Below are 25,111 nucleotides of genomic sequence, written 5' to 3'. Positions count from 1 at the left end.
TTCAGTCTCGAAAGACTATGGTATCGCGCTCTGAATGGTGGTTCTAGAACAGCATCTAGTGTGGCTGAAAAGGCCGATTCGGGAGTGACAATCCCTTCCACACTGGGAGCAAGTGCAGTCTGTCCCTGGTCTGCCTCCCTGGCTATGGGCCTTCCTTCTTTGCCTCTTTGCCTTGAGCAACACGTTAAATTATGCTTTAAACTCATCCAGCCACAAAAGCCTTAGTATGCTTCTAACACATCCTTGAGCCACTGGGGGAAAATTAGTCCAATGAAATGAACTGCTTTCTCAAGCGGGTTTATGCTTCAGATTGCAGGTGCCCTCCAAGAAAAAAAGTTTTTCAGCATCGGAGAACCAAGTCAGGGAGTGGGAGAGAAATGGGTACATAGATAGGGTTGCCAACCTTGCAGGGTTAGCTTAGCACCTCTAGGAATGTATGCCAGTTCCCAAGTAACTACTGAAAGCAATCCTGGAGATTTTAATAGAGACTCCAGGAATTTCCAACATAACATCAGAGAAGGCAAAAAAAATAACCCTCTTGGCCCTTGTGCCTGTCCCACTCCTCCTGCACACCCTACTGGATATGGACCAAGCTGGCCTGGCTGTCTGAGGTGTTGTGGGAGATCCAGATCCCAGCAAATCCCACCCCTCCTGTGCTCTGTAGTCCACTCACCCTGCTTACAGTATTATCCCATGTGATCTGGGCTATAGTATCTTGCCAAAGTCTTTGCAGCAGTGACTTGGAATCCACATGCCCCTTGTTCAAGTCCAATGTTTCTGCGCCCTTCATGCATGAATACAGCCCTAAATGGTCCTCCACCCGTAAGAAATCCTCTGCATAGAAAAAGTTTCCGATGCTAATTGCGAACTTCTCTCCTTAACTTTCAACTTTTCTGTGTGAATGGAGTTTTTTTTTTGTATAAAGGATCATTTCGTCATGTGAGCCCCCCCCCCATCAGTTTTTTTCCCTTCCCCTATACTTCATTATAAGGGGCCTGAAGTACTGCAGCCCATATGCAATTGTGGTTGTAGGGTCAGAATGAGGGGATGGTCCCTACCCCTATATAACACATGCAAATACATGTGTTATATATATAATAAATAAAAGAAAAATAAACATAAGAATGCAGACAAATATTGTGAGAAGGTTGGATGAACTTGAACGAAGGAGGAAAGTACATGGGCGAAATTTGAAATGTGGTTGAAAGAACAAAGTGCTGTAAGTCCAGTGAATGAAAGTCAAGGAATGCCTGTACTTGAGCTTAGTTTACAGCAGGGGAAAAACACTGAGGAGTGCTGCCAATGGCTCAGTCATGGATGGGCCCAATCATGAAGCAATCTGATGTGACTTCCATCAGTGGTGGATTGTAGAGGTGGCGGATCTGGGGTACCCTTCACCCTGAAACTACCGCCGCCTCCTTCCAGCCTTCCGCATGTGCAAGCTGCCTTGATCCACTTCCTGCTTGCTCAAGCAAGAAGCTGATCTATCTACCTCCTTACTGTCCTCATGTGCTTTCCTTAAACCCGGATGTGTGGGACTTCCAGTTTTATTTACATGTGCAGGTGGGTCCTTTTTATCTGCAGTTTCCAGAACCAGCAGATTTGACTTGGTGTGGGTTCTGAACCCGCAGTAGAGGGCCCCACCTGACCTCCTGGACATGACTGGAAGCACCTTCTGGTCATGTCCAGGAAGCTTTCTGAGACCCAGGGAGACACCTCTCCAGGTCTTGGAACACCTCCAAATGTGTGCAGAAGGTGCTTCCAAACATGTCTGGAGGTTAGGTGAGGTCCCTGACCTGTGGATTCATTTATCTTCGGGTTTCAGCATCTGCTAGCAACATAACTTGCGGCAATTTTCTGGCCAAAAAAAGCTAATGCAGCCAGAGCATTACTGGAAAGGTAAGGGGAAATCTCACATCCCACCTGACTAGCTCACATCTCACCTGGCTAGCTCAGTATTGCCCCTTCTGTTGTTGCCCCTTCAGTCTTGAAAGACTGTGGTATTGCGCTCTGAATGGTGGTTCTGGAACAGTGTCTAGTGTGGCTGAAAAGGCCAATTCAGGAGTGACAATCCCTTCCACACTGGGAGCAAGTGCAGTCTGTCCCTGGTCTGTCTCCCTGGCTATGGACCTTCCTTCTTTGCCTCTTTGCCTCAGACTGTTGGCCAAGTGTCTCTTCAAACTGGGAAAGGCCATGCTGCACAGCCTGCCTCCAAGCGGGCCGCTCAGAGGCCAGGGTTTCCCACCTGTTGAGGTCCACTCCTAAGGCCTTCAGATTCCTCTTGCAGATGTCCTTGTATCGCAGCTGTGTCTACCTGTAGGGCGCTTTCCTTGCACGAGTTCTCCATAGAGGAGATCCTTTGGGATCCGGCCATCATCCATTCTCACGACATGACCGAGCCAACGCAGGCGTCTCTGTTTCAGCAGTGCATACATGCTAGGGATTCCAGCACGTTCCAGCACTGTGTTGTTTGGAACTTTGTCCTGCCAGGTGATGCCGAGAATTCGTCGGAGGCAGCTCATGTGGAAAGCGTTCAGTTTCCTCTCCTGTTGTGAGCGAAGAATCCATGACTCGCTGCAGTACAGAAGTTTACTCAGGGCGCAAGCTCTGTAGACCTGGATCTTGGTATGTTCCGTCCCCTTCTGTATAGATGCAGAATATTTATGCAGTTTTGAGGCACCTTTCTCCACCACCCCCATCATTAAGGAGGGTGTGTATGTGCATTAAGGAGAGTTAAGCATTCAGGAGGAGAGAACATAGAAAGAGGTAATATCCTGGTTGTGATACCTGTGCCCTCCAAGGATCCTGTATTCATTAGAGGATATCACACTGGTTCTCAAACCTTTTAGCACCAGGACCCACTTTTTAGAAAGAAAATCCATCAGCATCCACTGGAAGTGATGTCATGGCCAGAAGTGACATCATCAAACAAGAAAATGTTTAACTCCCCCATATGACAAAACCAAATCAAATCAGTTACATAAATTAAAAGCTTACAATAAGTTTATACATTTAAGTATAAGTTTAACAATTTATTTAAAATAAATAAAAACCTTCCTAGCCTTCCCAAGCCGCTGCTGATCTGTTTAAAAAAAATTCCCAGACATCCCGAAGTCTGCAATCCTATCCACACTTACCTGGGAGTAAGCCCCATTGACTATCATTGTTAAAAGTATATACATAGTAGCCTGTTAAAAGTACAAATCTGTAACATTTCCCCAAATGCAGTCACATGCCATAGTAGCATCAAGTCTACTAAAAAAAAAAAACATATTGAAATGAATGGGGACCGATGAGTCCTGATAACATAGTCTGATAAACATTGGGATATCCCATAGCTATTCTTAAAAAGAAAAAAAAGCTACGAAGTGCTTAAACTCAGGGCTCTGCAATTTCAAGATAGGGAAGGTTCTTGTGCTGTTGCTTTCAAGAGTGGAGGTAGTTCTCATTGTGATGGACAGAGGTGCCAGAAAGGGGGCAGAGAGAGAGGACAACTGTTGTTGCTTGACATTCTAAGTTTAGCTTATGGAACTATCAAGGTTCCAGCTGTGAACCTCTCACTTAAAAAATCAAAACTAATAATACAGCCCGTTATTAGCAATGTTAATAACTTGCCCTCTGATTGCTTAACTTGAACATTTGAAACCAAATCAGGGCAAAATGAAATCTTTTAACCTGTGAAATAAGCAGCATGACTGAACATCTTCATTTCTTATTAATAACCACGAAAGAAAATTTAAAAAATAATTACGCTGTTCAAACATGCCGTTTTTTTTCCAACTAACACCAAAGACAAATATTTGCTAATGAGATCAAAAGCTCCCAAATTCCTTGAACCATCAAGGGTAAGGACTGGCCTCCTCTGAGGATGGGGAGATGAGGCCGAACAGTTTCACTTGTGAAGGATTTTGGAGAAATGTCAAATATGGGGCATGCCCCCTTCATGGTCGTTATTTATCTTGCATTTGTAATCGGCGAAGGACTTTGAAGTCTTTATTCTTTTGCAGCGCTTGTGTGCGGAGTCCCTGTCTCCTTGGGTTCTGCCAACACTGGTGAAATCAGTGTTTCTCAAACTGTGGGTTGGGACCCACTAGGTGGGTCATGGATCCCTGCTCATTTCAGTGTGTAGGTCATTTTTAATATACGTATTAGACTTGATAGACATTTTTAATATATTAGACTTTTAATACATTAGACCAGTGTTTCTCAAACTGTGGGTCGGACCCACTAAGTGGGTTGTGAGCCAATTTCAGGTGGGTCCCTATTCATTTCAATATTTTATTTTTAATATATTTGACCTGATGCCGCCATGGTATGTGACTCAATTTGGGGAAATCTTACAGACCTGTACTTTTAACAAGCTACTATGTATATTCTTTTAACCATGACAGTCAATTGGATTTACTCCTGGGTAAGTGTGGGTAGGATTGTAGCCTTAGGCTGCAATCCTACCCACCCATGAGTAAATCCCATTGACTATCCAGACTTTCCTGGGAGTAGGCCCCATTGGCTATGATGGGACTTACTTCCGAGTAGACATGCATAGGATTGGGCCCTAAGACTATTAAAATTTTGTTGCTTGATGATGTCATTTCCAGTCATGACATCACTTCTGGTGGGTCCTGACAGATTCTCATTCTAAAAAATGGGTCCTGATGCTAAACGTGTGAGAACCACTGTATAAGACTCTTGAGCAGGGGTGCTCAAACTTTCAACTTTAGGGATCCTGGACCTTTAAAATTGTGTAGGAGAGATAATTTCAGCAGGTGTAGCTTGTCATCTGTGGGATGACAAGTTGCACCTGCTGAAATTCTCTCTTCTATACACTTGTTAAAGGTCCAGCATCTCTAAAGTTGAAAGTTTGAGCACCCCTGCTCTTGAGCCTTTGTGAGCCACAGGTTCACAAGGCCTGCAAAGGCTTGAATGCGCCCACAAAGAGCTGAAGCTTTGCGAACACTGACCATTCATAAAGGTGTGTATGAAAAAAAAACTTTGCAAGCCGTTGATTCTTTCACCAAGGTTCGAGGTTCTGTGGGTACGTTCATGCTCACCTTGATTCTGCTTGTGAACACTGGAGCCCAGGACTTCAGTATTTCAAGCTCCCCTGATAGAACACTCACATCTCTCAATGGATTGATTACCCAGGCCAACACACGATTTGCTATCTAAAAAGTTGGGCCTATTCCTGGGTATATTTGGGGCACTGATTCCAAAAATGGCATCAATTTTGCTCTATCATGTCTAGTTTTGGAGATATGGCATGGTCTTGTTAGTGAATGACTCAAGCAACTTCCTTGGGAGGAAGCCTACGCCCCAAGTTCATATAAAACCACCATAATTTTTGAAGGAAGTTTTTCTGACCTTCAAGTTTGCAGGCCTGTTATTGGGGGGTGGGTGGGTTGGAGCAATCACAACATTTTTGCAAGAATTAACACATGAGAAAATACCAGGGATGGGAACTCGACTTGTAAAGACTCAATTCGTGAAAACACTTGTTTTTCATGAGTCGTGTTAAATCACAGATTTACTGACACAGATATCACCGACTCAGACCCAACTCACAACTCGGGGCCAGTGACTCGGAAAAGAGTTTGGACTCGAATTGACTTGAGTCCCGACTTACCTTTGTATGTACTTGGAACTCTGTTTTGTATGTGTGCTTGCTTTTTTTTTTTTTTTTTTTGCTGCGCCTGACTTGCGCTGTGACCCATTTCTCGTAATGACTTGGATTCGAGTCAAAAATGACTCTACAGCAGCTCAGAACAAGTCACAATGGCCACCCATTATGACACGTGAGTCAACTCGAGAGGGGAGTCAGAGACTTGTGACTTGGTACAGTGGCTTTGGCGCACCCCTGTTAAACACCTGACTTTTAGAAAAGTGTCAATTTGTCCACATCCATTCTGACAGTGTGCAAAATTAGCAACAGGTGCCTTCTTTGAAAAATGATTCTATTGCAAGACTACCTTGAAGTTGTCTGTTTCTAGGCTGCAATCCACTTCGCACTTTACTGAGAGTAAGCCCCATTGAAGAATATGGGGCTTACTTCTGAGTAGACAAGCCTAGGCCTAAGTTTCCCACTTAAAAGTAATTAGCCATTATAAGGTCCTTCCTTACTTGTACATCCCTGAAAGTCTGTAGCAGCTCCAGTAGGGGTCTCTAGTTGTAAAGTAATTCGGCTTCAACAAACGTACAAATCTTTGATTTCCAACCCTTTCCAACATATGATATCCAGGGACAGATTGTGCAAAGACTGATTTCTCAACCCTTTCCTATGGTAGTCTTAAGAACATTTTAATTAGGGGCAAAAATGGCATAAGTGTTTTCCCATTGATCAAGAGGCTTTACAGAGTGACATGTTTGGAAGAACTGCACACAACACACTGCACCAAAATAATGCCAACTTCCACAGGAGAGTCAGGCAATATTTATGTCTGGATCCACGCAGAGCGCGCGGGTTGTGGGTGCTTGGGTGCCTCATACAATGGCGGCACTTTTCAAAGGACTCCGGTGGAGAGGCTCTACCTCACCCGCTTCCCCACCCACCGCATATCCCTGGGGCCCACCTGCCCTCCTTTGGCTCCTTTTGGTTCCAAAATGGAGCCATTCCAGCAGGGGGGTTTGGCACACAGGTGAAGGGACAATGCAGTGTTGCAGGGGTGATGCGATAATACACACTCCATCTGGACTAGATGACCACGTGGGTTCCTTCTGACTCCATGATTCTAGAAGACTCTTCCACACAGAGGGTATTATTGATGTATTTGCTTCCAGTGCTATTTATAAGAATGTAATCAGTGTAATTTTTCTTCCCTTGATTAATAAGGGAGGAAAAAGAGGGGGAAAATTACACTGATTGCACATTCTTAAAAAGCAAACTCATCAATAAAATATATTCTTATATATTTGCTTCATAACTTCTGTTGCAAGAGTGGGCAGACTTCAGACTTCTGGGAGTTTATTTTATTCTGCAAGAGCCTTGGAAGCTACCAGCATAAAATGATGGCTTAGGAAGTCATAGCTTTTTACAAAATGGCGGCTTGGGGTGGTGGAGCATGTCACCTAATGGCAGCTTGGGAAGGCCAAGCATGTCACAGTATGGTGGGTTGGGGAGGTGGAACCATGTTGCAAATGAGGGCTTGTCCAGCCCATTTGGGGTTGTTTTTATATTCATGCCATCGTGCAAAACTCAGTTGTGTGCTTTCAGTCAATATTCTGCCCATGCTTCGAACACAAGGCTGAGCTGGGATGTGAATTTGGGGTAACATTCAAACCACCAAGATGGGTGGATGGGCAGAAGATCCAGAAGACAGGCTTTAGACCAGGGGCCATGGTTATGCGGTGTGCCATCATAGGGCCCAATCCCATCTAACTTCCCAGCACCGGTGCAACTGCAATGCAGCCCTGAGGTAGGGGAACAAATGCCCAAGACTGCTTCCCCAACACAGAAAGGAGTGCATACCCTATAGGTACAGCAGCATGGTTGGTTGGCAACCTTCAGTCTCGAAAGACTATGGTATAACCCTACAGCACCTGGTATTCCCAGGCAGTCTCCCATCCAAGTACTAACCAGGCCTAACCCTGCTTAGCTTCCAAGATCAGATGAGATCAGGCATGTGCAAGGTAACAGTTGCTGCACCGGCACTGGAAAATTGGATACGATTGGGCCCAAAGTCATCTTGGAAATGGCGCAGTAGTGGCATAGCCTTATCATTCCAACCCATAGCCTCCTTTATTCACGTTTGATCTTTGCAGAGCCTTGTGCCAGCCAGCTGCTTCTGCTACACATTGTCCCAGAAGGCTCTGTGCCCCCAATTTCCCCTGGGAAGCAGCTGCCCTGTAGCGAGGCTCTGCAACAATCAGACACGAAGAAAGGAGACTGTAGGGCAGAACGCTAAAGCTTTGCCCAAGATGATTATGCCAGTGCACTGGTCCAGCCTAGAGTTTGGAGACCCATGCTTTAGTTTAGACCAGGGGTGTCCAATGTTTTTGGCAGGAGGGCCACATCATCTCTCTGACACTGTGTCGGGGGCCAGGGAAAAAAAGAATTGATTTATATTTAAAATTTGAATAAATTTACATAAGTTTACATAAATGAATATATTGAAGATGAACTTACATGAATGAATGAAGGTCTTGCAATAGCTCAAGGCCTATAAAAGGCCTTTTGCAAAGCAAGGCTGGCCTTTCCTTTGCTGCCGCTACTGCATCACAGACGTGAAACAACAAGCAGTGGAGGGAGCCCTCATCCCACAGCTCACAAGAGAGATCAAACATTTGCCCTCACACTGAAAGCAGTTGCGTTGGGTCAATGTGGGCTCAACAAATCTCCAGAGGGCCAGAGGCCCATTGGAGACTGGGGGCTCCCTGAGGGCCGCATTGAGAGGCCTTGAGGGCCGCAAGTGGCCCCAGGGCCGGGGTTTGGGCACCCCTGGTTTAGACCATGGCCAGAGCCACCTGTAGTGACCATCTGCTTATCCCTGTTCTATTGCAGAAAGACAAACAATGACTCTTCTGCTACATTATATTCACATTTTTGTACCACCCTTCCTCTAAGGCAGCCATTTTCAACCACTGTGCCATAGGAGGGTTTTCTCTATGCCCCCCGCTCCATTCCTTTTCCAATTCAGGGATTGGGGAAGCAGAGGCTGGCACAACATCAAGTAAAGGGGAGGAGGCATTTGGCATGCCACTACAGGCAGCAGGAGGTCTCAGGCCACCCTGGGAGCCAAGGAGGAAGTGGTGTGTTCTTGTGTGTGGCCTACCCAGAGGCAACCCGTGGGAAAGACACTGCAGAACTAGCATGTTCCAAGCAGAGCTCCTCTTGCATTCACATTCCCCAGCACAAGGGTGCTGCTGCCAGTCCGTGCGGGCATCCCTGGACGTGATGGGTGCAAGGACGGACTCAACAGGAGACAGCCTTTTTCTGCTCATTGCCTCTGGGCAGGACATCTGAGAGGAATTTTATCACGGGGGGGGGTACAAAGTTTCTTTAGGGCCCCTTCCTAAAGGGGGAGGGCAAAAGAGAGCAGGTAGAGGGCAGCAACAGCTGGAAAAGTCTTTGGAACCCAGGTCTACCAAGCATCCCAATGGAGAGCCCAGGTCTACCCACCCTGCAGTGTCAGCAGCTTAGTTGGCAACCTTCAGTCTCTGAAAGACTCTGGTATTGCGCTCTGAATGGTGGTTCTGGAACAGCGTCTAGTGTGGCTGGAAAGGCCGATTTGGGAGTGACAATCCCTTCCACACTGGGAGCAAGTGCAGTCTGTCCCTGGTCTGTCTCCCTGGCTATGGGCCTTCCTTCTTTGCCTCTTTGCCTCAGCCTGTTGGCCAAGTGTCTCTTCAAACTGGGAAAGGCCATGCTGCACAGCCTGCCTCCAAGCGGGCCGCTCAGAGGCCAGGGTTTCCCACTTGTTGAGGTCCATTCCTAAGGCCTTCAGATCTCTCTTGCAGATGTCCTTGTATCGCAGCTGTGGTCTACCTGTAGGGCGCTTTCCCTCAATGAGTTCTCCATAGAGGAGATCCTTTGGGAACCGGCCATCATACATCAGCAGCTAGATACATTAATACATAGAAGTTTCTCTTAAAAAATCATTTAAATATAGAAAATCATTGCAGGAAATTATCACCATGGTATTTAGCCTCACGCTAGACTGGAAAGTGTCTTGTGTGCACCAAAGCCTACATGTACAGCAATTTAGCCCGGCAGCTGTGATCCTGAGCCCCTACATGTTGCTTCAGGGTAAGCAGATCCACAAGCTCAAGAGCTACTGTTGCAGTTTCCTCCCAGACTGAACAGTGTGTTAAGGGTGTCACGTCTGCATTCCCTGGCCCAACACATATGGCCTTCAGTCACAGTCACAGCAGCAGCTGCACACCCAGCGTCCCACGTGAGCAGTAAGTCCTGGTGAGGCTTAAAAATGTCAGATCCCAGGAAATTTCTGAGTCCCACCTTTGGCTCCTGGGACCCCTTTCTGGTCCAGGGCCAGGTATGATGTACCCCCTTCTCATGGGCCCTGCTGGGACTGGAAAATGTCAGATCCTAGGAAATTTCTGAGTCCCACCTTTGGCTCCTGGGACCCCTTTCTGACCCAGGGCCAGCTACGATGTACCCCTTGCACCCCCTTCTCATGCGCCCTGGTGGGACTGGAAACCATAAGATCCCAGGACGTTTCTGGGTCCCTCCTTTAACTCCTGGGCCCCCCTTTTGACCCAGGGCCAGGGTACAAATGACCCACGGATCTTGCCTCTGGGGTGTGTGTGTCCCTCCCTCCCTCCGCCTGGACCAGCAGCAGCCCGTGCCCAGCAGCGCCAGCCCTTCCCTGCCCGCGCCCGGGCTCGCCAGCCCGCCCGCCCGCCCGCTCTCCTCCCAGCTTCTTCCGGGGCTGGGAGCGGAGCGGGGAGCCCCAGGCCTGCCAGCGGCGCGTCGGAGGCGGGGCGTGCCGCCTTTCCCACCGCTCTCCATCCTTCCGCGCCCGCTCGCGCAAGGCAGTCCCGCAGCGCTCGCCTCCGCCGCTCTGCGCCGCCAGCCAGCCAGCCAGCATGGTCATCAAGGTCTACATCGCCTCTTCCTCCGGCTCCACGGCGGTAAGGAGAACGCGGCACCCCCTCTTGCGCCCCCCTCCCAGCCTTGCACCCTCGTGATCCCCCTCCCAGCCTTGCACCCCCAGCCTTGCACCCTCTCTTGACCCCCTCCCAGGCTTGTATCTCTCTTGCACCCCCTCTTCTCTCCCAGTCTTGTACGCCCTCTTGCACCCCCCTCCCAGCCTTGCACCCCCCTCTCCCATCTTTGCACCCTCTCTTGACCCCCCTCCCAGCCTTGCACCTCTCTTGCACCCCTCTTCTCTCCCAGTTTTGCACCCTCTCTTGACCCCCCTCCCAGCCCTGCACCTCTCTTGCACCCCCTCTTCTCTCCCAGTCTTGTACCCCCTGTTGCACCCCCCTCCCAGCCTTGCATCCCCTCCCAGCCTTGCACCCCTTCTTGCACTCCTCTCCCAGTCTTGTACGCCCTCTTGTACCCCTCTTCCAGTCTTGCGCCCCCTCCCAGCCTTGCACCCCAGCCTTCCTTCCCAGCCTTGCACCCTTCCTGCACCTCCTTCTCCCAGTCTTGCACCCCCTCTCAGCCTTGCACCCCAGCCATGCATCCTCTCCCAGGCTTGCACCCCTCTTGCACACCCCCTCTTGCACACCCCCTCTTGCACACTCCCCTCCCAGTCTTGTACCCCCTCTCGTACCCCCCTCCTAGACTTACACCCCCCTCTTGCACATCCCAGTTTGCACCCCCTCCCAGCCTTGCTCCCCCTCCCAGTCCCTCCCCTCACTTCCCCCTCTGTGCTGCCAAAGTTGCCCCCCTCCCCACTCCTGTCACCCACCCCTTTCCCTGCCTCCCACCCTGATCATGTTCCTCCCCCCCCCAAAAGTTTGCTCTGCATGCATTTCAGACCAGCACAAAACACCCCAAACTGGGAGGGATGGAGGAACATGCAGAGCCATGGAACTTGAGCTCCTGCTGCGCAGGGGTTCTGGGCATTGGGAACACGCCCCCCTCCCACCCCACAGGTCTTGTGACTGCACAGCTGTGGCGCTGCTGGAAAACTACTGGAAACTGGGGATCCAATCCACAGGATCTTGCGCAATTGCAAATCGAGCTTCCGTGCGCACTGAACTTAGGGGCGATGCTGCTTTGAGCACAGTGTGGTGCTGACTTCTTCGTGAGCAGGCTCAGGATGGGGCCTGTTAAAGGCGCCTGATCATGCCTCCTCAGAAGTAAGCCATTGGTCAGCTGTGTGCATCCAGATGTGTGCAGGGGGGGAGTGCAGTTTTAATCTATGGATTTTTTAGGGTGGGCGGGACAGGACTGGAAAGGACCCAGGCTCAGTGGTTGAGGGTGTCACTTGCAGGCATCTGAGCCCAAGTTCAGTCTCCTGGCAGCATCTTTGGGTAAGGCTGGGAAAGATCCCCCTTTCCCTGGAGATCATCTACAGGCCCAACTAGTTGCAAGCCCCGTGGGGCTTTGAAACTCTGTCGGTTTCTTTGCTGTAGTAGACCAGTATGGTTTCTCCCCTCCTGTGCTTCACTGGAGTAAGTGATCTTGGCCAGACACGCTTTCTCAGCCTCACCTCCCTCACAGGGTTGTTGTGAAGACAAAAAAGTGGGAGGGAACCTGAGCTCCTTGGAGGAAAAGTGGCATAGACCTGTTAAGTAAGTAAGGGCACAATCCTAACCAACTTACCAGCACTAGCATAGCTGTGCTAATGGGGCATGTGCTACAGTTGGCGGGAAGTCACGGAGGCCTCCTCAAGGTAAGGCAATGTTTGTTCCCTTACCTCGGAGTTGCATTGCCCTTACCTCGGTGTTGGAAAGTTGGTTAGGATTGTGCCCTAAGTAAGTAAGTAATGTGTGGAATTGAGTAGGATGTGCTACCACGGAGACATAGGACTGGGTCACTAAGTTCTGACCTGGAACTCCTGTGTAAATATCTTCCTCCCTGAGAAGGGACAATGGAGGCACTGTGCAAGAAAAGCCTTGACTGTGCAAGAGAAACCTTGATCTGAGGTAGAGCTCAGCCCCAGGACTTCCTTTTATGCCTGGAACTTGAGAAGGAGTCAGGGTAGTACTATGAGCTCTCCTGAGTGCTGTGTGAATGAAGACTGCCAAATTTACTGTGCCATTCCTGGGAGAGGGTTGATAGAGAGGGGAGTGTGGGAATCACCCAGGGAAAGATGTATTTCTCATTGAACCCATTGTAGGATGAATTTCAGTTGAGTACTTTATTCCTTCCTGGGGTCTTCAGAAATGTACAGAGGTTAAGGCTCCATACAGAACTGTTTCATTTGAAAGAACCTATATCAAAGGTTCAGAGTAGACCTGCATGTAAAGGCTTGGCTGTCTCTAAAAGCATTTGCAGGGGAGGAAGGATCCTGACTTCCCCCCCCACCCACAATCAGTGTGGGAAGGGGTATAAGTTTCTTTTCAAGAGCTTGTTGGGGTCTGCATTCATTGGATTCAAGGGACTGATGCATATTTGCCTATCACACGCTACTTCATTTCTGTCTCCATAGGGCTCAATACATTTTCTTCAGCTTGTCAGTTTTGCGACCCACCAAAAATCCGGTTGTGACTTACTAGTGGGTCCTGACCCAAACTTTGGGAACCACTAGAGTAGTTCCAAAAAGCAGGTCTCATGCTTGGGAGAATATCCCGAGGGTGCTTGAATCCACCCAGTGGCTTTTGCATACAGTAATGGGTACATAGCACACACAAAAAGCGCATCTGTGTCGAAGATGCTGGTGTGGGTGGCTTTTGAGAGTCTATCTTGACAGCTGGTGGTTGTAGCTATAAACGTAACTGGCGTGCGATTCTAAGCAGGGCATGCAATCAAGGATGGGCGTTCGCAAGTGGGAGTTTGTGGTGTGGCTGTTTTCGCTTAAGACAGCAAGGTGGTTGCTGGCATGTCACCAAAAAAATGTTTTATGTTGTCTACCGCACTGAGAGTCTTATAGGCAAAGGTCATCAGCTTTTTAAGTAAATAAATTCTGTTAAAAAGCTGTTCCAAGAGAGGCAGAAGGGCTGACACTCAGTGGATAGAGCCCTCATTTTACAGGCAGTTCAGTCCATGGCAGTATCTCCAGGTAGGGCAGGAAAAGTCTTTACCTTAAACCCTGAAAGGCAACTGCCAGTCAGTGCTGACAATATTTGGCTAGATGGACCAACTGCTGAACTCAGTAGGAAGCAACTTTCTGTGTGCTAATAAAGAATGAGAAACTTTGGTGCTTGTCAGTCTTGTACTTGGTTATATAGAGCAGTGTTTCTCAATCTGTGGGTTGGGACCCACTAGGTGGGTTGTGAGCGAATTTCAGGTGGGTCCCCTTTCATTTCAATATTTTATTTTAAATATGTTAGACTTGATGCTACCATGGTACCTGACAGCATTTGGGGAAACGTTACAGATCTGTACTGTGAACAGGCTGCTATGGGTATGCTTTTAAGGGCGCAATCCTAACCCACTTTTCTGCACTGACATAAGGGCAATGCAGCTTCGAGATAAGGGAACAAACATTGCCATATCTTGAGGAGGCCTCCGTGACTGCTCTGCAACTGAAGGATGGAGCACATGCTCCACTGGCACAGCTATGCCAGTGCTGGAAAGTTGGTTAGGATTGTGCCCTAACAGTGATAGTCAATGGGGCTTACTCCTGGGTAAGTATGGATAGGATTGCAGCCTTTGGGATGTTTGGAGAATTTTTTTTAAAACAGATCAGCAACGGCTTGGGAGGGTTATTTTTTATTCTTTAACCCTCTGCTCAGGAGGGTTTTCTTCTTTATTTTAGATATTTTTTTAAACTTATTGTAAACTCTTAATTTACTTACTTGATTTGATTTGATTTTGTTGTATGGGGGTGTCAAAAATTTTTCTGGTTGATGATGTCACGTCTAGCCATGACATCACTTCCAGGTTAATGACATCATTTCTGGTGGCTCTGGTTGCATTTGGAGCAAAGGTGAATTCCCAAAAATGTGGATTTCATTACCTGGGACTTTTGGTATACACGGGGAGGGGGGGGGGTCCGAGAATGGAACACCGCAGATAAAGAGGCTCCACCTGTAGTGTCCGTCTCAGCTTGTTGCCCCCCTAAAGCTTGCTGCCCGGTGCAGTTGCCACCCCTGCACCCCTCTTAGTTACACAACTGCCTGTGATTTCCAGTAAGTGCCCCTAGTTTATGCGGCATGGAAGTCGTTTGTTTGAACCACTCCTCAACACATTCTCAACCCTGAAAGTTTTAGTGGTGTGTGTCTGTGTAAAAAGATGGGTTTTTCAGCCTTCTGCAGGTACTTCTGTGAATCCAACTGGTGCCACCATAGATGGCAGCCGCTCTTAGAAGTATGTGACTCGCCCACAGTTGGAGTTTCGCTCGGCAAACTTCCCTCCCAAGCCATGCCTCTGTGGAAGGGCCTGGTCTTGCCCACCACCACCACCAGCGGTTCCACCTTCAGTGGGGTCAGGCTAGGCAGTGCCACATGGTCACCATAGCACTGGGGCCAAGTACAACTTGTCATACTCTTGGTTGCAAAGCGTTGGTGTAGAAGGGTGGTTTGGTTGAGCCACCCCACACTAGCCAGGAAGTGATGGAGAAGAGCCAGGACATGTGGGCACCCGAAAGCACACAACCTTTAATTGCATGGGGCCAAGTGGACAATAAAAGTGACCTCTGTGAGTGTGGGACAGGAGAATTTCACAAATAGAATAGCTCCCAGCATAGGTTGGACTCTCTGTGCAGCATATAAACGGGAAGTGTGTGTTTTGTAACTGGGTACTTGTAATAGAATGTGTGATGCAATTTGGTACTTCAACGGCTTAGTTTTGAAATGTCCCTTTTTATGCTTAACATAAGAACAGCCCCGCTGGATCAGGCCATAGGCCCATCTAGTCCAGCTTCCTGTATCTCACAGCGGCCCTCCAAATGCCCCAGGGAGCACACCAGACAACAAGAAGACCTGCAAGGCCTCCTGGGAATTGTAGTTAAGAACATAAGAACAGCCCCACTGGATCAGGCCATAGGCCCATCTAGTCCAGCTTCCTGGATCTCACAGCGGCCCACCAAATGCCCCAGGGAGCACCCCAGATAACAAGAGACCTGCAAGGCTTCCTGGGAATTGTAGTTTAAGAACAGCCCCACTGGATCAGGCCATAGGCCCATCTAGTCCAGCTTCCTGTATCTCACAGCGGCCCACCAAATGCCCCAAGGAGCACACCAGATAACAAGAGACCTGCAAGGCTTCCTGGGAATTGTAGTTAAGAACATAAGAACAGCCCCACTGGATCAGGCCATAGGCCCATCTAGTCCAGCTTCCTGTATCTCACAGCAAATGCCCCAAGGAGCACACCAGATAACAAGAGACCTGCAAGGCCTCCTGGGAATTGTAGTTAAGAACATAAGAACAGCCCCACTGGATCAGGCCAGAGGCCCATCTAGTCCAGCTTCCTGCATCTCACAGCGGCCCACCAAATGCCCCAGGGAGCACACCAGAGAACAAGAGACCTCATCCTGGTGTCCTCCCTTGACTGCTTCTCTGCTCATATATATTTATCTGTGGCAAAATGCTCCTTCAGATCTAGACAGTTTCAATCAACTGAGTCTTGGGGTGTGCAGTGACTGGTTTACATAACGCAAGGAATTGGAGGGCAAAGACACAAATCGGACACGGGACAGTCCTGTTGGTGCTGAGCGCTGGTGCGGCCACCCGCCGCTCTGGTACTAAATGTTGCCAATGTATCGTAAATCATGTTTGCAGTACTGCTCCGGTAAGCAGCACCAGTGAGAAGGACTATGTGGTCCCACCAGCGCCAAATCTCAGCCTATGGCCACTGGAGCAGGTAATAGCTGCTCTGTGCTGCACAGGGGTGGGGGAGGGCGGGATGGAAGCAGGGAGGAGTGTTCCGGCACAGGGGGAGGGTGGGGAGGGGGCTGTCCAGGCCTGGGAGGGTATCGGGGTGTGGTGGCAGCGAACCTCCACTAAATCCTATTACCCCTCTTGGGCCTGAAAGCCCTACACAGCTATTCAGACTTGCTCAGACTTGTGCTGGCGCAAATCTGAGTAGCCCTATTGGTCAGACTAGGGTAAGGGAACAAATGTCCCCTTAAAGAGACCTTCAGTCTGTTCAGGTTCAGTGCTGGATACGGCGTGGGCTGTGTGGCCCTGCTGCACCAGCACTGAATAAGATTGGGCTATTAGACGTGCCTCGGATATTATGAGCATGTGCCACTGGGAACATCTGAAGTCACATCTGTGGCAGTGCTCATTGATCAAGCAACTGGGGTTTTCCCGTTGGGGCATCCGTTTGTGGTGCCCCTTTCTCCAGGAGATCACAGCGGCCCCTGCCTTAGCTGGTGTTCCACTAAGGGGGCTTAAAACGGTTTTGTTTCCCCAAGACTTGCAGTGGTTGTGCTGCTGGTTTGTTATTCACTGTGTTGGATAGGGGTTTATGTTGTTGTTTTGTTGTCATTTTGCAGGGACTCATTGTGATGATTTAGACTGGTGGTGTGTTGTTTTTTCCCCCCCCACTGGTGACTGGTGCTACTTGTTGACTGCACATTGCTGTTTTTATTGGAATCCAAATGTCCCGTCAAGCGGGGGAGAAGGATGATGTCACCGTCCTGGCACGGATTTGAGAGTCAGAAGGCCTAGGACTGGGGAGGATTCCCCCAGAACCCTCTTCTGAGATCAGGAAGTGGGAGCAAGAACATGAAGTGCGAAGAGTAGGAGTCCGGGTGCTGGATTGTTCTCACTTTGTGAACCAAGGCCCCATGGGGAGGGCAGGGGATGTGGGAGAGTGCATGCACCTTTGCCACAATGTGGGGCAAACAAAGCGTTATCTGCAATGACTGAGCAAAATGCAAACAATGCTCTCTGTGAACAAACAGGTGTGGTGTAAACTGGACAAACATGAAACAATTGAGGAAACAAATGGGTCACTTTAAAATGAATATTGAGAGTATTACCTCATCTCAACCGGTTTGCACTCTGTCTGCTACTGGTGAGATTGTTTTTTTATTCTCTCTCTTTTTTTTTTACATGGAAGTAATCTCGGTAGAGGAATGCAGGTACTCATCACCATGAAATTACTCTAAAGCAGGGGTGCCCAAACCCCGGCCCTGGGGCCACATGCGGCCCTCGAGGCCTCCCTATGCAGCCCTCAGGGAGCCCCTAGTCTCCAATGAGCCTCTGGCCCTCCAGAGATTTGTTGCAGCCCACACTGGCCTGACGCAACTGCTCTCAGTGTGAAGGTAACTGTTTGACCTTTTTGCGTGAGCTGTGGGATGAGGGCTTCCTCTACTGCTTGCTGTTTCATGTCTGTGATGCAGTAGTGGCAGCAAAGGAAAGGCCAGCCTTGCTTTGTGCAAGGCCTTTTATTAGCCTTGAGCTATTGCAAGACTTTCATTCATTCATGTAAGTTCATCCTTACTATATTAATTCGTGTAAACTTATGTAAATTTATTCAAATTTTAAATGTAAATTAATTCTTTCTTTCCCCGGCCCCCAATGCAGTGTCAGAGAGATGATGTGGCCCTCCTGCCAAAAACTTTGGACACCCCTGCTCTAAAGCAAGCAGAACGATGATTTAATACTGTGGTTCTGAAAATTTTTAGTACCAGGGCCCACTTTTTAGAATGTCAGGACCCACCAGAAATGATGTAATTGACCAGGAAGTGATGTCATGGCCAGAAGTGACACCATCAGTTTAGGCTTCGAACCTAACCTGTGATCAGCCAAAGGTCCCATTGCACAGCGCACTTGTGGTGTTATGTAGCATAGCTCGGAATTCAAATATTCCAGCTTGGAAGTCCAAGCAGAATGCAGACTTGGAGCCTTCTCCACCCACACAGCCCTTCCCCCTTTTCAGCATCCCATCTTCCCACCTATTCAGGGCAAAGCACCCAGGCTCTCTCCCACCAGGAGCCCGCCTTTCCTAGCAGTTCTGCACCCTGTATCTTCAGCTCTGTATTTTCAATAGCAACTGAGCTAGGTGCTATGCGACCCACCCGAAATTGGCTCATGACCCACCTAATGGATCCCAACGCACAATTTGATACTCGCATCTTTTTGGTTCCCACTGGCTCATAGTAATACCTCATTGGATCACAGAACAATCAGTCTCATTGGTCAGTTTTAAGTGAAGGAAATCTGCTTTTTGTGACATAAGGCAGTTATGTTTTCCTTTTCTGGTCTTTTGGCTATAACTTTTGGTAGAATATGGATATTTCAACGCGGTTTGTTTCATTACATTCTGGGTTAAATTAAGCATCAAATGATATATTACATGATGGTATTATTCAAAAATACCAAGATTTTAACAATTTTGGCCAGTAGTGTTGTCACATCCCCCCTGCAAGACCACCCAGAGTGCTCCACATTCCCCTAGATGCCGCCGTCTATAAAATTGCTTTTAAAAGAAACAAACAAACAAAAACCAAAACAAAGAAACAGCATTATCAGGGTGTTGCATTCTGTGCTCAGTTTCTGCACATGTTTGGGGCAGTCATGGGTTATGGCCTGCCCTGGGCATAGAACTGCCCTAGTGATTCTGAGTTTGGGGCAGCTGTTTCCTTCATTTTGTTGGCTTGAATGCCATATAGGCTAATCTTTTAAAATTAAGAAGGGAAACTTGGATTGGATTGACCACATCCAAATTCCTAGAGTTTGGTGAACCTATAAAGAAAGTTAAGACACGCAATGGCTGGCTGCCTGTCCTTGTATTCCTTCACTGAACATTTGCAGTTAATGGATAACCCATGTTAAGTGCTGCCCTCCAGCATTTGGGTTTTTTGGGGGGTGGGGAGGGGACAAGACAAAAGCCATTTTCAGGTGTGCAAAAGTCAAACATGTTTGGCTGATTTTGGAGGCTTTAGAGGACAGACTCCTTCCTACTGAAAGGTAGTAATTGGGGTTATGACTATGATAATTTGGGTGGTTCTCAGTGCTTTTAAAAGACACATGAAAGCTGCCAGAAGGCCTTTTTTGGAAACTTGATACTGTTTGTGTGTGTTGTGTTGGCAGAAGTTGGCTCCAGGAGATGAATGCCTTCTAAAAATTGTGTGGCTTTGTTAGTTCCCATGCATATTTTGCAAGGGGGAAAGCCGGTAAACTGGTCAGCGAAAATACTTTCGCTTTTTAACATTTGCTTATTTCGAGTGTCTAGGAAAATCATCACCATCATCAGGGTTCTGTGCTCCCAAGGCTGCTAGAGAGCTTATGTATAGTATTTGTGTGTAGACATTTGGTAGACGTTCCCCTAGAAATGGCATTCAAGGACTGTTCCCCCAAACATTTACAGTCATTCCAAGGTACCCAGAAGGCTGAACTGGAGAGCAAGATGTATAGTTAGGGACTTGCAGGCCAGGCAAATGGCTGAAACTGATTCATGCGTGATGTGCAGCACACTAACTCAATGCCATAGCTAGAGGGGTGGTGCAAAACACTAAGTTTTGCATAGTGCCTCATCACAGCATGCAAACGGTCCCTCTCCTGTGGAGCTAGTCCAGCCGCTAGAGCAAAATGACCCACAGTTTGGGAAACACTGGTCTAGAGCAACCATTTTCAACCACTGTGCCATGGCACACTGGTGTTCTGCGAATGGTCTACAGGTGTGCCTCAGGAGTTTGGGGAAGGGTCATTTATTCGTAGGGCCATTGGGAGATGTGAGCCCCCCACCAACAGCATGGTGTGCCTTGACAATTTTAGTACCTTGTCAGTGTGCCATGAGATGAAAAAGGTTGAATATCACTGGTCTAGAGCAGAGGTGTCCAAACTCTTTGGCAGGAGGGCCACATCATCTCTCTGACACTGCGTCGGCAGCCGGGAAAAAAAAAATTAATTTACATTTCAAATTTGAATAAATTTACATAAATGAATATATTAGAGATGGAACTTATATGAATGAATGAAAGTCCTGCATTAGCTCAAGGCCTATAAAAAGGCCTTTCCTTTGCTGCCGCTGCTGCATCACAGACGTGAAACAGCAATTAGTGGAGGGAGCCCTCGTCCCACAGCTCAGGCGAGAGTTGAACAGTTGTCCTTATACTAAGAGCAGTTGCGTTGGGCCAGCACGGGCTCCAGCAAGTCTCCGGGGGGCCAGAGACTCATTGGAGACTGGGGGCTCCCTGAGGGCCTGATTGGGAGCCGCCGAGGGCCGCAGGTGGCCCCAGGGCCGGGGTTTGGGCACCCCTGCTCTAGACTGAAGAGCCCCAAACACTGTAGCCTTCCCTCATAAGAGAGGTGAGGTCTCTCATAAGACCAGGATGCAGGTCTCTTGTTATCTGGTGTGCCCCCTGGGGCATCTGGTGGGCCGCTGTGAGATACAGGAAGCTGGACTAGACGGGCCTTTGGCCTGATCCAGCAGGGCTGTTCTTAGGTGTCCCAGGCCTCATTGATCATTTTGGTCACTGCTCCTTTTCCATATCCACTCTTTCCTTTATGAGATGTGGTGAACAGAACTGACGTGAAACAGCAATTAGTGGAGGGAGCTCTCGTCCCACACCTCATACGCGAGTTCAAACAGTTGGCTGTCATGCTGAGAGCAGTTGCATTAGGCCAGTGCGGGCTCCAGCAAGTCTTCAGAGGGCCAGAGGCTCATTGGAGACTGGGGGCTCCCTGAGGGCCGGATTGGGAGTCCTTGAGGGCTGCAAGTGGCCCCAGGGCCGGGGTTTGGGCACCCCTGGTCTAGAGAAACACTGGTCTGATGATACCAGTACGTCTAGACTGGCCTTCTGCTCACTGCTTGCGTAAAGGATCCTGAGAATTCTGTATTGGGGTGGTATGAGAAATCCTTGATCAAAATCTACTTCTTTAAAAACTTTGTTTTTGTACAACGTCTAACTCATGATTGCCACAGAATATTTATTAGTTTTAATTATGACAAATGAACATGTGATTTGGGGCTTCTGAGCAATGTGCAGAAAATGGCTCTTAACGCAGCATCTTTAGAATTATTTCAGACTTCTCTAGCTGTTATACTCTCCCTCCATCCCCCTCCACTTTATTCATTCTACTGGCTTCCTCCCCTTTCTACCGATTACATCAGACTCATTGGGATGGAACTCAGCCAGTGTAGGGATCAGTTTAAGCCTGCAGGGCCAGTTTGGGCTCCGAGCTACCACAAAAGGACCTGGTTTCCACATGTTGAATATATGAGGATCTTGAGACTGTGTCATCTGGGAGGCCTGTGAGATGTCTCTGCCTCTCTAAATTAAAACCACATGCTTTTGGTTTACCTTCCCGTCACATTGTCTTGTGGGTTTCCTATTCTCTTTCTTTGATGAGTCGGTAACAGGTTGTGCTTGGCTGACAATGCAAAAGCGACTGAACAAAGTATCTTAATGCAAAGGGCTTTTAAGCTTTTTTTCCCCTTATGATTGCGGAGTCTTGCTTTGGAAAGTATTGAACCAAGAATGCCATTGAAGGCAGAGACTACAGCTTTAAACTTCAGATCCCAGCTTAAATTTAGACCCAGTTCTCATGTAGGTGGTAAATCTTGGTTTGGGCTGCACCACTTCAGGGTGGTGGGGTGGGGGTCTTCAATGAATTGAGAATGGTCTTCTCCCTTGACATGCTAGTTTTCTGTCTGTGGGGATTTTGGGTATGAAGGAAGATTCAGTCATGTCAACCTTCCATGCAGTCTGGAGTAGTTACAGGTACAACAAAAAATGCAGACTTGCTTTTCGGGGTGTCTAGTAATGCAATTTTTCTTATTCCAATAAAAGCATGCCCTACCCCCAAATTTTCTTCATCCCCTCCCCTGAAGTGTATCCTCTCCCGTGCATGAACTGTATCCTTTCCCATGGCATTTGCCTGTGGCTTCTCCCCAAATCTACCCCCAATCACCCTTCCTTCCTTCCTTCCTTCCTCCTGACCATAGCTGCTATTCTCAGTCCGGCCCAGTTCCTGCCACTCTGCCTTTTGAAAAGGTCAAGCAGCAGGAATGGGGAGGAGTAGAGTGGTGGCCATTCTGGCTAGAGCGGAAACTACTCTACTCCTCCCCCTTCCTTTTTCTAGTCCCCTTTTCTGCTTTAGGCAGAGCTACAAAAATGGCTGATCCGTCTGCAACGCGGACTTGCACCAGCACTGTTGCTGGTGCAGAACCGTGTCGACCTGTCACAGCTGCTGGGGGCTTACCCCGTGGCAAGGGGATGAATGTCCTCTTACGCAGAGACCTCCAGCAGCCAACCCCCCCCTCCCCACAAGATGCAGCATACCCTTCACTGGTGCTGCGGCATCACTGTGTGGGGATTTGGTAGGATTGGGTTGGTGGTCTCTTTTGAATCCAGGGGAGGTGCTCTACCGCTGAGCCACGGTTGCTCCTCGAGCTGTAGTCCTTTTGTGAAACAACAACATTTTTTGTCTGTTCCTTTCTTTTCCTAAAAAAGGCTTATATCTCACTTAAAATTAGGAAGAAATTTTTTTAGAATATCCTCCCATTTGATGCCCAGTTGCCCGTAGTATTGGTGAAAGCGGCGTCCCTTTGAGAGGATGGTTCTTGGCCCTCTCAGTTTGCGGCACTCTGGCTAACTTCTTGAATGGCTTAATGCGTCCCTTGTTTTGCCTCTGAAACACAACAGTTGTTCTCAGCTGGGCACCCTGCGCCGTGCTCTTTTGACTTGGAACATTCCTGGTGTCCTCCGGAATGTCAGACGCAAAGCAAAACATGCAGCGAGGACCTCAGACTGGCTCCGTTCCCTGCGGATAAATTAATTTGCCTTGGCAGCTGGCCTGCTTTCCTTCGTGCCACCCTGTTGCCATTGAAATGGCTGCCTCACTACTGAGGTCCTGCCGTAATCATTTGGGCAGTTTACTTTTGCGTGGACAAATGCGACCGGCCGGCCCCAACAATGTCCTGTGCCGCTTCAAGCCGTAAAGTCCTATCACCTTTAATTGGGACTGTCAAAAAAAGATGCAAGGTCTTAAGCAAACGTTTTGAGATCAGGAGTCGGCAACCTATGGCGTAGGTTGGATCTGGCCTGCCACCCAAAATCATCCAGCAGCTTCCTGCCCAATTTGCCACGCACCGGACAGGGAAGGACCGCAGAGACACCTTCCCAGGCACACCAGAATCCTCAGGTCACAGGGATTCATGGCAGCGTAGGGTCTCCGTGAAACTGGGCAAGTATCTCTGCCATACTGTGGCAGGCACGCGACAAATTGGGCAGGAGGCAAGCCAAGACTGGCCAGCTGCCTCTTGAAGCCTGGCACCGTGGAAGTTTCGGCAATGATGCTGTGGGATTATATATGCTCCTTGGATTGGTAAAGGATGGAGGGGAGCAGTAGGGGAAGTGTGGAGGACAATGGTGGGCTCAGTGTGTCCTAGCCCACTACTCTCTCCTCCACACTTCCTCCTCTACATCATCCCCCCTTCCAGTTCTAGCTGAGTGAGTAGGAGGAGCAGTGAATAGGCCGACAGAGGTGGGTTTCCCCCCCCCCCACACTAAGCTGCTGCCTGAGGCAATCATCTCAATCAGCCCCATAGATCAGGGGTGTCCAAAGTTTTTGGTAGGAGGGCCACACTGTCTCTCAGACACTGTGTCAGGGGCCAGGGGGAAAAAAAGAATTAATTTACATTTAAAATTTGAATACATTTACATAAGTTTACATAAATGAATATAGTAAAGATGAACTTATATGAATGAATGAAGGTCTTGCAATAGCTCATGGCCTGTAAAAGGCTTTGCACAAAGCAAGGCCAACCTTTCCTTTGCTGCCACTACTGCATCACAGACGTGAAACAACAAGCAGTGGAGGGAGCCCTCATCCCACAGCTCAAGTGAGAGGTCAAACAGCCGCCCTCATGCTGAGAGCAGTTGCGTTGGGCCACTCTGGGCTTCAACAAATCTCCGGAGGGCCAGAGGCTCATTGGAGACTGGGGGCTCCCTGAGGGCCGCATTGAGAGGAGGGCCGCAAGTGGCTCTAGGGCCGGAGTTTGGGCACCCCTGCCATAGATGGACAGCCCCTGCTCCTTCATTGCAGTGTTCTATAAGATGCCTTACGTAGCAAGCAGAGTCCGAACAGAGGTCATTGCAGAGAAGGAGCGAGTGAGAGCCCTAGTTCTCATTGAAGTGGTAAACCTCTGTTTGGACTGCACCACTTCAGTCTGCGGGGAGTGTAACTGAATGCACCCATATAACATAGAAAACCAGCTATCACAAAAGTTCTCCTTGGCATGCTGGTTTTCAGGGTGCAGGGAACCTCCAGCCTGGCAGTCTGAAGTGGTATAGTCCAAGCACAGGGTGACTGCTTCTGGGAGAACCAAACCTCTTGCTTTCTTGGGGTCCTTGAAGTAATGGGTGACATCTCTGGATCCAGTCTGGCAATGCCGCAGTGACTGTTACAGTCCTAGTTTTGGAGGTTCCATTTGTCACACCTGGGCTCAAGCCTGAATTGCCCACAAGGGAACCCTTGCAACAAGGAAGGTTGGAATCAAAGTCCAGGTGGCAAAGTTGAGGTTTCACTACTCAAGAGTTGCTCAGCCTGCCAAACTGGTTTGGAGGCAGGAATGTTTGTATGGCCTGGGAGGGGTCAACTGTCCACCTGTTGCACCCTGTCCACCACAGCAGGTTGCATCACC

General features: G+C 48.7%; 1 protein-coding gene and 1 pseudogene across 1 annotated transcript in view; one reads left to right on the top strand and one right to left on the bottom strand.

Annotated features, from left to right (window-relative positions):
• Window positions 1-7,521: 7,521 nt before the first annotated feature.
• On the bottom strand, window positions 7,522-7,641 carry LOC136663360 (5S ribosomal RNA; annotated as a pseudogene).
• A 2,716-nt stretch (window positions 7,642-10,357) lies between these two features.
• The window catches only part of SH3BGRL (SH3 domain binding glutamate rich protein like), a 30,921-nt gene continuing 16,167 nt past the window's right edge, over window positions 10,358-25,111 (top strand). Inside the window, exon 1 of the mRNA XM_066640066.1 lies at window positions 10,358-10,584. Coding sequence (XP_066496163.1) covers window positions 10,540-10,584 — 45 coding nt within the window. The 5' untranslated portion in view covers window positions 10,358-10,539. The remainder of the gene's footprint in view (window positions 10,585-25,111) is intronic.

The sequence above is a fragment of the Tiliqua scincoides genome, chromosome 12 (genome assembly GCF_035046505.1).
Source record: "Tiliqua scincoides isolate rTilSci1 chromosome 12, rTilSci1.hap2, whole genome shotgun sequence".
NCBI classification, from domain to species: domain Eukaryota; kingdom Metazoa; phylum Chordata; class Lepidosauria; order Squamata; family Scincidae; genus Tiliqua; species Tiliqua scincoides.
The sequence above is the reverse complement of the archived record's forward strand: the minus strand, read 5'-3'. Positions and strand labels throughout refer to the sequence as shown.